The sequence below is a fragment of the Pan troglodytes genome, chromosome 16 (genome assembly GCF_028858775.2).
Source record: "Pan troglodytes isolate AG18354 chromosome 16, NHGRI_mPanTro3-v2.0_pri, whole genome shotgun sequence".
NCBI classification, from domain to species: domain Eukaryota; kingdom Metazoa; phylum Chordata; class Mammalia; order Primates; family Hominidae; genus Pan; species Pan troglodytes.
The window spans coordinates 43201089-43213452 of NC_072414.2; the positions used below are offsets into that span (position 1 = coordinate 43201089).

Here is a 12364-nt window from a genome sequence, read left to right on the forward strand (position 1 = left end):
TCATGGAGTCGCAGAGCTGAAAGGAACTTTAAAAATTACCTGGACTACAGGCACTCAGCTGCCATGCCTTGTAATTAAGACCTTCTTTGCAAGAAATGTTTTGCTAACAAATTAAAATACTGAGGTTTGTGAAACATTTGCTTTTGGTTATAAATCACAGTGGATTCAAAGTTATTCTTATGATAATTATCATTTTCTTATGACTCTCATTTGTTTTGCACTTCGAAATGTTTTCTTGATGGGAGAGAGCGGGGTGTACTTAATGGGCTGGACTTGATGAATGGGGGTTGCCCTGTCTAAATACATTCCATTGTCTTGTTGACCTGGTAGAAACAGGGTTATGGCCATTGACTTCCTAGAATAGGCCAATACCTGCTAAAAGCTGCAGAAAGGAAATGAGGAAGTTGAAACAGGTAAGCCCTGACAGGATTGATCCCTGAAGGGTTAATCCCTTGACTTTGTTCTTTGAGCTAAGAGCAACTGAAAACATCATACACTCCATTTGACTTACTACTTTGACAAGGTTTAATTAGTATGTCTTTCTGCAAGAATAGGTGATTCAGTCCCAGAGCCCAGCTGATATAGATTGAAAAGGGTCCCTCTATCCTTCAGTGGGCCAATGGCACATGCTTTTGTGGAATATTAGCATCATGAACAGTGAAAGGTGCTGCTTAGGAATAAAAAGTGGCAATTTCCAAATGGTATTTCTCAATAATGAGAGAGCTTGCTGGATGTGATTATTTTCCACTTGAGAGGGGGAAAATGGGATCTCAATGAAGGCATGGGGGTGTCTAGCATGCCCAAAGATATAGAAGGGTACAATTGTCCTTACAATTTGATAATGATAGAGCCCTTATATGCATGCATTTCACTGATAATTTACACATTGCAGTTCTTTCAGAACTGATGAAAATGGAATCCACAGCACATTGCACATTCAAGAGTGACAGTTAAGCACTTAACAATGGGGCAAAATTCTGAAGATAATAGAATTTTCAAATATATGTTCATCAGCCTACTGAAAAGCCAATGGTATTCCAGAATTCCAAGGCCAAGCCTCTACAAACATATGGGGTTTGTCTATACAGGCTAAGCAGAGTGAAAAGTTGAACAACTACCCAGGTAATTTGATTCTGGGAGAGTTTGCTTGGATCGTTCAAACCAACACTTCTCCTCTTCCTGTCCCTCCCCCATGTCCCTCACTCCCACCCCCCACCCTTCCACTCCCAGTTTTCCCCCAGGATATTTTTGTACCTGCAAAATAGATATCTATGTACAGCTATATCAAACATGCATTTCACTTTGACTGTGTAGACATAGACATTGGCTTCATATATACAGATAAAATACACATAAATGTCCCAAGAGTATTGGATGGGTGAAGTACATGGATCCAAAGTTGGGCTTCTTCCACCATGCAGCTCCAGCCAGAGGCAACGTAAACAGAGTGTTACTAATTTTCAAGTGAATTAATTGGGACACATTAAATTGCAAATCTTGGCCTTGCTTTTAGGGGTCTAAGTTATTTGGATGATTGTCTTGACCTGACTACATACGTATTCAGGTACACAGGCATAGTCCATATATTTTTAGGCCATATAGATGATCCAAATAATTCCAAGCTCAAATAAATGTTTTATTCTTTACTAATGTCCATTCTTGAATTCTTGGAATACCTACCTCTTTATTTGGTTTCTGCATCAGTTGGGAGTATCTCTGAGCAGGAATGTCTATTCAGAACTGAGCTTGGGAGTGAATACAGGGAGACAGGACAGGGAAATGGGGATGGAAATAGATTACAAAAGAAAGAAAGTAGCTCCTGCTTTCAGGGAGATTACACTGTCATCTTATACTCAGCTTATTACTAGACAGTAGGATGAAAAGAACAGTCAAATGGGATGGCAATGGATTCAATGACAAATATTTACCTATTTGTAAATAAGTTTAATTTTTTAGTTTTTCAATGACATTCAGTAGAGATAGTTATATTGGCTATATAACACAAGTAAAGTGGTGTTTGGAAAGTTCTCCATTCATTTGATTTCCTTTAGAAAGCGAATTCCAAGGTGTGCAATTTATCCATGACCACATACAATGATTCAATGAACTAGATAATGTTAAATCTCTCAGGTAACTGTTAAATTTTGAGGTAGGATTAAAAAATACTTCAGGGGTTCTACTCTGACCACGTTCTTTACTGATCTGTTGCCCTTGGCTTTGGGGTCATGGGAAGAAAGAGGGAGAAAATGTCGAGGGAGAAGGATAAGGGGATGAGAGGCGTACCCCTTAGAAGTTTGAGCCCATTGGGTTGGGACTTTTCCTCCCCCAATCACTGAAGCTGTAGTAAGAGCAAATCAATGTCACATTTACAGTTATCTCTTGGTTAGCCACACTAATTGAGCTAAGCAAAAATGGGAACATGCCAAAAGGATTTTTATTTGAATTTGAAGTGCATCATGTGAATTTTTTTTTCTACAGCAGACACAGGGCCCTAATAATACTTAACCCAGGCTATTACTAAATTAGTTTGTATTACTTGATGATTATATATAGTTTGTATTACCTGAATCTACAGGTAATACAATGAATTGTAGCACAGGCAAGTGGCTGAGGCATAAATCGACAGACTGGGAAAGAATTTCCTCTGATTAAACTTTTGCCACAGACAGATCATATGTGGACAAACAGGAATTAATTGGGCTTAATTCACAGCAAGGGTCAAATGCTGAATTTCTAAGCATTTCTCCAAAGACTATGAATGTTGCTTTTCCACCTCCACAGAAAACAAAATTAAAGTACTTTAATTCACACTAGCAGGTGGGTTTGGCCCCAGGTACCCTGACATTGGCCTGGTCTTTCTAATCAACTTGAGTGTTTCTGCCCCAGACATAAAAATCCCCTTGGGTTGAGGCAGTAGAGCTCTACTGGGGAACCAGACATACATTTTGTTAATGAAGGCCTATCCTTCTCAAAGCACATTTGGTGGAATCAGGTCTTTATGGATACGGTTTCTTCACCGACTATTTCTCCCTCAAACTCTTGGCCTCTGCTTTTTCTCTTGTAGCCTGGTTCTCTGGTGTGAACAGGAGCAGATGACCAATAGCACCTAGCTTGGTGACAACCCATAGGAGGTATGCCTATAAAATGCCATGGGCCACTGAGTGTTCACTGTGAGGATGACACTATTGGCAAGGATGGATGATTTGTATGTGAACTACTGATGAGAAATGCTCCAGAGTGGGTACTGACCAGCCTTCTCTAGTGTTCCAGACACCTGTCTGAGTTTCTTGGGGTAAAGATCATTTCCAGCATGTTTTTAGTCTCATCTGGGTGCAAGGACAAGTCGTGTATCTTCTGTATGCTCTCAACACACTGTCCTTGCAATGTCTTCACGTGGAATCGTCTCAGAAGTGTAACGAGGATGGCTTTCATCATCACCATGGCGATGTACTTTCCTGCACAGCCACGGGGCCCAAAGCCAAATGGCTGAAAGTACCTATAAGGAACCTATGAAAATGATCAGACAGTTAGCCAGAATATTAAAGGCTAGAGTCACTCAGTCTCTGTTTGATTCATTCTGAAAACATGGGTCAGTCAGAACACTGTTTTGGGGTTATCGGCTACAATGCCCTCCATCCCCTCAGATGAACAACTGGAACTCAAGCCCTTTCTATGTCCTATTTCACTCACCCCTTGTGATCTGACCCAACCTCAGAGAGTCCCCAGTTTTGCCTTTCATGTGCTGGGGTAAAGCAATGCAAACCAAATCTTATTACAGCAAGTGTTAGTATAATCAGGTAGCTCTGTGGAATAGCCACAGATTTACTATTGTTTTATAAGTCACTAAGGCAAAGATTATTTTTGTGTGACACCATATAAGAGATAAAGGCAAGCAAGGATGTAGATTCCTGGCCTATTCAGTGCCAAGCATCTAACTATTTTTAGTTATGCAGAAAATTAATGAGGACCACAGCTGTCTTGTCCACATCTGGACTTAGTGCCTGGCATATAGTAGATGTTCAATAAATTTTTGTTGATCAGTTGACTGATTTACATAGCATTATCTGGATTGCCCGTGTAGAAACAAAATGAATTAGAGTACTGAATTATTTAGCATCATGTTTCTACACCATATGCAAATTGAAAAAAGGGCACTTAGGGAACTGTGTACGTAATTCAGATTGAAAAACATATTGCCTAAAATTTGACATAATGAAGGTGGAATCTGTAGTACACATCAATTATAAAAAAAGAAAAACTGTCTCTCTTCTAATTATTAAGTCCTATTTAGAATGGGACCTACTGCTCATGGGGCAATTTGATGAGCCAAAGGCACTTTGCAAAAACCAAATCTTTTGGTCTCATTTGATTTTCATCTGAAGCATTAGTGGACTTTCCTTTGCTCAGATGGTGCTATAGCTGAATGTGATGACATGATGACAAAGTTTAAATGGAAAAGTAGGTTGGTTGGGTTAAACAAAAATCACTTCATTTTAGCCAAATGAAGGGCCCAGCTTTTTCACATTTTGACCTATTTTGTGGCCACCATGTAGATACTTCTTAGAGCTGGAGACCCAACATCCTTGAAGGCTTGAGGATGAATACGGGAGCCCTGCTCCAAGCTAGGGGACATGTGTGCTCCTGGTGAGGTGGCAGAGGGAATGAGTAAGAAAAATGAAGTATTTATGGTGCAAACACAAAGAACCAGAGAGGATTTAACAGTTGACATTTTCAAGAGTGGCACACTCAGTTTTAAGGAAGGGCTCTTACATTCTTTGCAAAATTTTCAAGAGTAAATTCATTGGGTTTGGGGAAAAACTCGAGTCTGTGCATCCTTCCAATATTCAGGATAATGTTTGTCCCCTTTTTCACTGGGTAGCCATCGATTACATCATCTTCTAAGGCTTTGCGCATGACCAAGTCCACGACAGGCTGGTACCGCATGCTCTCATAAATGAAGTTTTCCATCACTTTTAATTTTTGTATATCATCAATCTTTATGTCTCTCTCACCTGTGGAAACAGATAAAAGGGACAAAGAAGGTAATGTTAGTTTCCATCTGTGATTGGTATTAAAGCTTCTATTTTTTTCCACAGAACCGTTTGCTCTTGGTTGAAAAAAATTGTGGCTCTAATTCTAACGCACACCAGCAACCAGGGCCAAATATGTTATGCTTGGGCCACAGAGTGTTTTATAAAAATTCAGATATGAAGCCAATTACCTTAAAAACTGGTGGAGTTTATAGAAAAGTCTGAATGTCCAGAAAATTTGGTGATGCTGAACTTACATTCCCACAAAGCAATAATGGGCTGATGCTGAGTGGCCAATTACCTGTTTAGAGGGGGCATACATCATACAGTTCCATCTAGACCACACCCAATCTGCTTCAAACATTCATCTCATGTGCCTGCTTTCTGAAATCTTTGAGTTTTTGTTCCTTACTCTAAATTGTAGGGGACATTCATTTCCTCTCTTCACTTACGAGCAAACTGGCACCACAACCATCCCAGAGATGATGCACAGGCTGCTGCAGAGTCAAAGTGAGATGGCAGATTTGATCTATTTCAATGAAATTTTCTCTTCTGGCTACCTGTGCAGTCATCTGCCCATACATGTCACTGATAGTCCCTCTGCATCTCATCAAGAAAGACCTGCAGTAGAGTGACAAGGATGTTCTCCCCACCACGACAAAATAGGTGCCTCAGATCAGCCCTGGGTGAGCTGGGGATAGATGGACACCCTCACTGTCTCAGATTAGCCTGACACTGGTCAAAGAGGCTTAGATTATTCCCAGACATGGTAAAGCTTCAGAGATGCCACTTTTGCAGGATGAAAAATAGCCCAGGGTCCTGAGGCAGCCCTGTCTCATATACAACGAAGCCACTGAGGAAAGGTCTAGTTTGGTCAGAGTCTTCTCATGGCCCTTCCTCTTACATACTGCCCTTGGCACACTCAAGGGTCTAATGGGGCCTGTATAGCTGGGGTTGGGAGGTAGAAAAGAAGATGATGGAGAAGGTGACCAAAGGTGCTCACTAGGAAGTAGTTAGCGAGTCTGTGTGTGGCACACAGGAGGGAGCATGGACGCTTGCAAATGGCTCTGCTGCTTTTCCATCTTTGCAGAGGCCTTTTGAAGTGTCAGGGGAACATTAACATGTACACGTACATTTCACCTCTCAAATAAATGGTATTCAATATGTATTAAAGGCTTATGGTTTCCCTGAATGCCCTCCTTCGGTCTCTCTTTACTGTATTGAGCTTGCTTTCTTTTTCCCACCAGACCATGAGCCCCGTGAGTGCAGGGGTGGTGTTGGCTTGTTCAAGGCTGTAGCCCTGCACCTGGCACAGAACCTGAGAACCTGCTAGGAGGCACTCAAGAAAACATGCTGGAATTTGGATTCCAGATGTTATTCTGTATCCTTGCTATCTACCTTGCCTGGAAACTTCCCACCTGTGTGAGGCATCTGCAGATCCTTTCTCTCCCATATTTAACCCTTCGATGAAATTTTCCCTTACGTTTAACTATTTCAAGGAGCACTCCAATGGTTTGAAAAAGATGGTGCCCTTCTACCACGAAATAACTTGTTTTGCAGGGTCTGTGTAAAGTCAAGAGAGGGAAGTCCACATTCTGTGATATCTCTTCACATCTGTAAGAAATGTGTTCCTAAAAGATTACTTATGTGAAGGAAGTGTCAAATGAGGAATTCTGCTTTCTCCCAGAAAGCAAGTTTGATTTCTTTCAAAGATGGCCTTGTTTCTGTAGAAGAGTGGAGCAGGATGAAATTGAAGCGGAGACAGAGTAGTGAGGCGGTAGAGTTGGAGAAGACCTGAGTGTGGACCTGGAAGCTCCCCTGCAGAGGGCAGGGGAGAGGAAGGGGCTAGCATCACTGGATTGGAGTGGAGAGGGAAATGTATCACCCCCCTGTCTTTGCTGTCATCCTCTCCTCTTCCTTCTGCCACAAACTGGAAGTTCATTTGTGAAGGGGCTGCTTGAAGCCCAGAAACAGTGCTATAAATAATAGACGATCACTTCCCTGGGACGATAATTTCCCTGGGAGAGTCCACAAAAGTCTTTTGTAACTGACAAGGTAGGCAGAACATTGTATATGATCCCATGTTTTTGTAAAATGGACAAATCCAACCATAAATATGTGTTTGTGGGCAAATAGAAAAAGATTTTAGCAAATACACAGCAAACTATTAACAATGGTTGCCACTGGAGAGGGGAGATGAGGCTGGAGAGGAGAGCGGAAAGGATTGGGGGATGTCACTTACTGCTTTACACATCATTCTGTGATTTAAATTCCTCCCAATGAGCATGCATCATTTTTATGATTAAGAACACAGAAAGAGCTATCTTTTCAGTCTATCTGGTGTAATCAAATGTGACAGAATGTCTTGCTTTATTGTTTGGAGCAAATTATTAAAAAATTTCATGTTTGATATCAGATTCTTAGGACATAAGAAATGGACATTCAGAAGAAATTGTTTTTAAGATGTATTATTTATTTGATAAATTCTTACCAATAACAGTCTGGATTTCCTTTATTATTGCCTCTTCAACATTAGGGTGCTTTGCAATGAGAAATAGCATGAAGAACAAAGAGACAGACATGGTGTCAGGAGCTGCGATCAGCATTTCCAATATGCACTGGTTCACATTCTCTCTTGTCAGGTCACCACGTTTCTGAACAATTGGAAGATGGGAAACATTTGGAAAAGTGAATCAAAGTTTCAAAAAATGAGGGGAGGTGACACTCAAGGATCAACAACCTCAACAAAATGAAATCATAGAAACCACATGTCTCTGTGATTGACTGTGGACATTTTACATGACAATCTTTAGCTGAAAGATGAACAATTAGGCCGACTGTCTATGTATATGTAGTGTCTTTGGCCTCCTCCAACTTGTTTTCATATTTTATACTGTTACACAGAAGAGTCACAATCTTAGCAGTCAGTCTTACTAGAATGTTCCAATCTTAAAAGCCTTACTGAAATATCTAATGTGTGGGCTATTTGGATTGGGATTACAGAACTGCTAGAGAAAGTATTTAAAAGCAGAAATATGCAACAGTTACAAAAGGGGATCTTTACACACCTCTACACAATCATAACATATGTGGCATGGGAATTACAGTTAGTTCAGGTCAGTACCTCTGCTAAAATCAACTCAGTGGCAAAGTCCATACATTCTTCCAGTTTCTCTTCTGTGGAAATCCTGCGTCTTTTTTCTGCTATCAGAACTTCCATGGCATCTTTCAAATCCTTGCTGGAAAAAAAGTCAAAATATTGTCTATTTTTACTCAGTTTAGACATCTAGCGAAACAGATTTATTTGCCATGTATTTAGGTAAAATGATCTGCTTTAATTGAAACCATTGGTGCTTATGAGTAAGTGAATTACTATTTTATTTCTTCATAAATACCCTTAAATTACATAGACCCTATACTTCATGTTAAGGTGCCAGAGTTAGCTAAGATTTCTGGATACTGGTAGCGAAATCAAGCCTGTGACTTCTAGTTAAGGGTTAAAAATTGATATCAAAAGGCAAAATCTAACAATGTTTTCCAATTTCTGATTTGGCAGGCACAATGTTTAAATTAAAAAAACAAAAACAAAAAAACCTGTGAGTGCTGTCAGGTGCTCTTCAGTTTGCCACAGAAACCTCCATTCCCTTGTCTTACATTCCCATAGCCTGCTTTTTCTTTTTTTCTTTTAATTGAGACAAAGTCTCAATCTGTCACCCAGGCTGTAGTGCAGTGGCATGATCTCAGCCCACTGCAGCCTCTGCCTCCTGGGTTCAAGCCATTCTCCTGCCTCAGCCTCCCGAGTAGTTGGGATTACAGGCACCTGCCACCACGCCCAGCTAATTTTTTGTATTTTTAGTAAAGACAGAGTTTCACCATGTTGGTCAGGTTGGTCTCAAACTCCTGACCTCAGGTGATCCGCCCGCCTCGGCCTCCCAAAGTGCTGGGATTGCAGGCATGAGCCATTGCACCTGGCCCCCATAGTCTGCTTTTATTTGCCTAGTCCTGAAGACAGTTGAGTTTGAGATTCCTGTTCTAAACAGTAAACTCCAGTGACTAGGTATCATTCTTGATATTTATTTTCATGCCTTGTTAGTTTCTGCCACATTGTAAACACTAATATGTGTTGAATGAATTACCAGCTGCATAAATATGTATAGGCATTTTGGCAGTGTGGTTGAAAGAACACTTGGACGGGGTGGGGTCAGGTCCTAGTTCAGGTTGTTCTCTTTCTATGTAAGATACTTTAAGTCTCTGGGCCCTACATCCTTTTAAAGTGAAGGGATCAGACTGGATGAAAAATAAAGTCACCTTAATCTAAATTCAATTTTTCTTATCTCTGTCCTTAAGTGTACGTGTTCTTTGTAAGTGTATTGTTCCCTTATCTCAGGGAACAATGTTCTGTATTACGTTAAATGTACAATAAATTCATCTTCCAAATTCTAATTGACATGTTCACCTATATACTTAAATACCCTCCTGATCCACGCATTCATCAAATGTTTGCTGAGCATCTCTTATATACAAAGAACAGATATTCACTCAGCTGGGCTGTGGTGCCCTCTTCCTAGTAGGCTGAGAATGCTGATAGCATTCCCATCTGGGCACTAGCCCCAAATGGTCTGGGAGGTGTTGGAATGCCCCAGCCTCTAAATTCATAGAGAGCTCCTTGAGGGAACTGCAGAAACCTAAGAGAATCCATTATACAGACTCATACAATAAATTTCTATGGGTCCAATGGCCAAGACCAAGGCTAAACTAATGACTGAGAACTATGTAATGAACTCTTCAGACCACCACTACTGCCAACAACTCTGATCACAGGGAAGAGATGAATCTTTTATCTATTTGTTTTCAAGTCACAATAAGCTCTAGTGGAAATGAAATGTATAAAGAACCAAGAGTCTAAAACATTCACCTAGTACTTATCAACCATGAGAGAATAAACAAAACAACATCAAGTCGGCTTCTCCTCTAGAAACTAATATTATCGAATTTCAAAATCCACAGGTAGAATAAAGTCAGGTCTTCAGACAAGCTTGGGGACATTTAGAGATGGAGAACTTGAGATGGTTAGGAACATCTGAGGAAGATATGAACACAGGAAAGGGAGAAACTAACATATTTAGTACCATCTATGTGCCATGCTCTATGCTAATTGCCTTACTTATATGATCTCATTAACCTATGCCCCTACTCTAGAAGATAGGTTATATCTTATTTTAAATAACTTCCCAAGGCCATTAGAAACAGGACACAAAACAGGAGTTCCTGTTTCTAGATTCCACAGGCTTTCCACTGGTGGTTAGAGGTAGCAGTGTTTAGTGACTGGCTACCTGTACTCTACAAGCCCATTGATTAGCCTGTAGGCCACTGGGCATTTGTCCAGTTTTCTGCTGGACGATTCTAAGACCAAAACAAAGTCATTTAATGACAATTTCAGGACCCCCAAAACACAAGATACATAATTTCAAAAACCCACACACATTTTATTGAAGTTAATTGTACTCATTAAGAAAAAATTCTATTGAGACTATTGTCAGTTCTTACAAGTTGAATTATGTTAAATTCATTCAAAAACAACACAACTATAAATTGATTCTGTAGTTCCAGTTTTTTAGTTGTGCAAAGATAATTTTGACAGATATTAATGACAGGATCAGTCGACCCTTCTCTTCAACTCAAAATACACTAGTGTCCTAGTTCCCAAGCTGAAGCTCCCAGACCACACACTCAGCCCCCTTGCCGAGAAGCTGCCCAGCCAAAGGCTTCATTTACTCTCTGGTCTGGCCAAATGCAGCCAAATTGCTGTAAAAAGTGTTTCATCAGCAACTTAATCAACAGCTCCCTTGTGGGCTCTAGAGAGCAGAAAAGTTACCTGAGAGGCCAAGAAAAACAGCAAAGACACAAGGGAAAAAAACCAATCCAATTGTACTCATAAATCTTCCAAAGTTGTATTACTTACACAGACTTCTCATACTTTTTGTATAGCCAAGAAATCTTAAAGAAGATGTCTGGTTTGATGAGGAGAGCTTGCCATGCATCAAAATAACCTTGGATTTTAACCACGATAGCACTTTCTGTAGGAAAAAAAAACACACATACACAAGAAAGAGCAGTTGAGCAAAATGTGAGCCTAAGAAGGTTGCTCTGAGCAGAAAACATTCCCTGCAGATTCTCCTAACAGTCTGGGGGTTCTAAGCTCAGCAAGATTCCATCTTCAGTAGGAGTTTTAGCCACGTGAATACCACTAGACAAATCAAGCACTGACTTGTTCTCCTTGCCATCCAAATTGGCCTACTTAACCAGTGAGTTGCCAGTTTTCAAGTTTGTGTTTTCAAGTTTTCAGCCTAGAATTTCACATATTCTCCTTGGGCTGAGCTTTCAACTAGCTCCTGTTTCTCTGTACAAATGGAACTAGTAATTATGGCTGTTATGGCCTTCACTCTGGTACCCGGGAGTGTAAAAAGCAGAGCCTGTTAGGTGGCTAACAACCACATTTTAACTTAATTTGGTGCTGGGTAAGCAGAGCCATGAAGTGGACAGTTTATCTGGATTATACACTTAATAGCTTCTAATCATGTTCTCATGGTGCTTTATTCATTTTTCCCCCATAACACTCATCACATAGCTTTCATAGTTATTTATATTCAGTCCAGAGTGTAGAATTCATCTTGTGTTCTTTAATGCCTTGTCCTAAGCCTCACATACAATCAGCTCTTAATAAATGCTCTTTAATTAAATTGAATACTAGAGGAAATAAACCCTTATTTTTTCAAATTATACCAGATAATATACAAAAGGGAAGAGAACAGACATATATTTCCAACTGCTAAATACCAGTCACCATGCTAGGCGCTTTGTGAAAGAGATTTTTAATTTCATCTTCATATTCTTGCCATGGGCGTTGTGGTGTCATCCTTTTGCAGTTGAAGAAATTGCAATTCATAGAAATTCGGAAGCTTGCCCAAAACCATACAGCCAGTGTGGCTGACAGGCAGGCCCTGAGGCTGGAGCTGCTTCTGTCTGACCTCAGGACCATGTCCTTTTCTCTTTTCTTGCACTGGGTCCCTTAGGCAAATTGAAAGTTTAACAAGGACCCCTGTGAAAAGGGATTATGTAACTCTGTGGGTTGCACAGGTTTGCCAGCATCATAGTCTGCATCCAAAAATGAATGGAGAGATTTACAATTCCTTTTATATGATCCTTCCTAATGAGGCAAGGCTACAGGGGGACCTGGAAGCCTAGACTTTTAAAATACCCGCCTGTTTCACTTTAGAAGTGATGTCTGTAGAACAGGCACCCTGGGAGTGGCATCCCTGCCTGAAAAGAGATCA

At 40.4% G+C, this 12364-nt stretch overlaps 1 protein-coding gene across 2 annotated transcripts in view; it reads right to left on the bottom strand.

Moving 5' to 3' along the window:
* Nucleotides 1-511: 511 nt before the first annotated feature.
* CYP19A1 (cytochrome P450 family 19 subfamily A member 1) overlaps nucleotides 512-12364 on the bottom strand; it is a 110688-nt gene continuing 98835 nt past the window's right edge. For both annotated transcript variants that reach the window (XM_063794949.1, XM_009429125.5), the window contains exons 6-10: nucleotides 10993-11107; nucleotides 8155-8269; nucleotides 7522-7684; nucleotides 4771-5012; nucleotides 512-3507 (exon numbers count right to left, since the gene is read on the bottom strand). In XM_063794949.1, the coding sequence (XP_063651019.1) occupies nucleotides 3259-3507; nucleotides 4771-5012; nucleotides 7522-7684; nucleotides 8155-8269; nucleotides 10993-11107 (884 nt within the window). In that variant the 3' untranslated portion in view covers nucleotides 512-3258. The remainder of the gene's footprint in view (nucleotides 3508-4770; nucleotides 5013-7521; nucleotides 7685-8154; nucleotides 8270-10992; nucleotides 11108-12364) is intronic.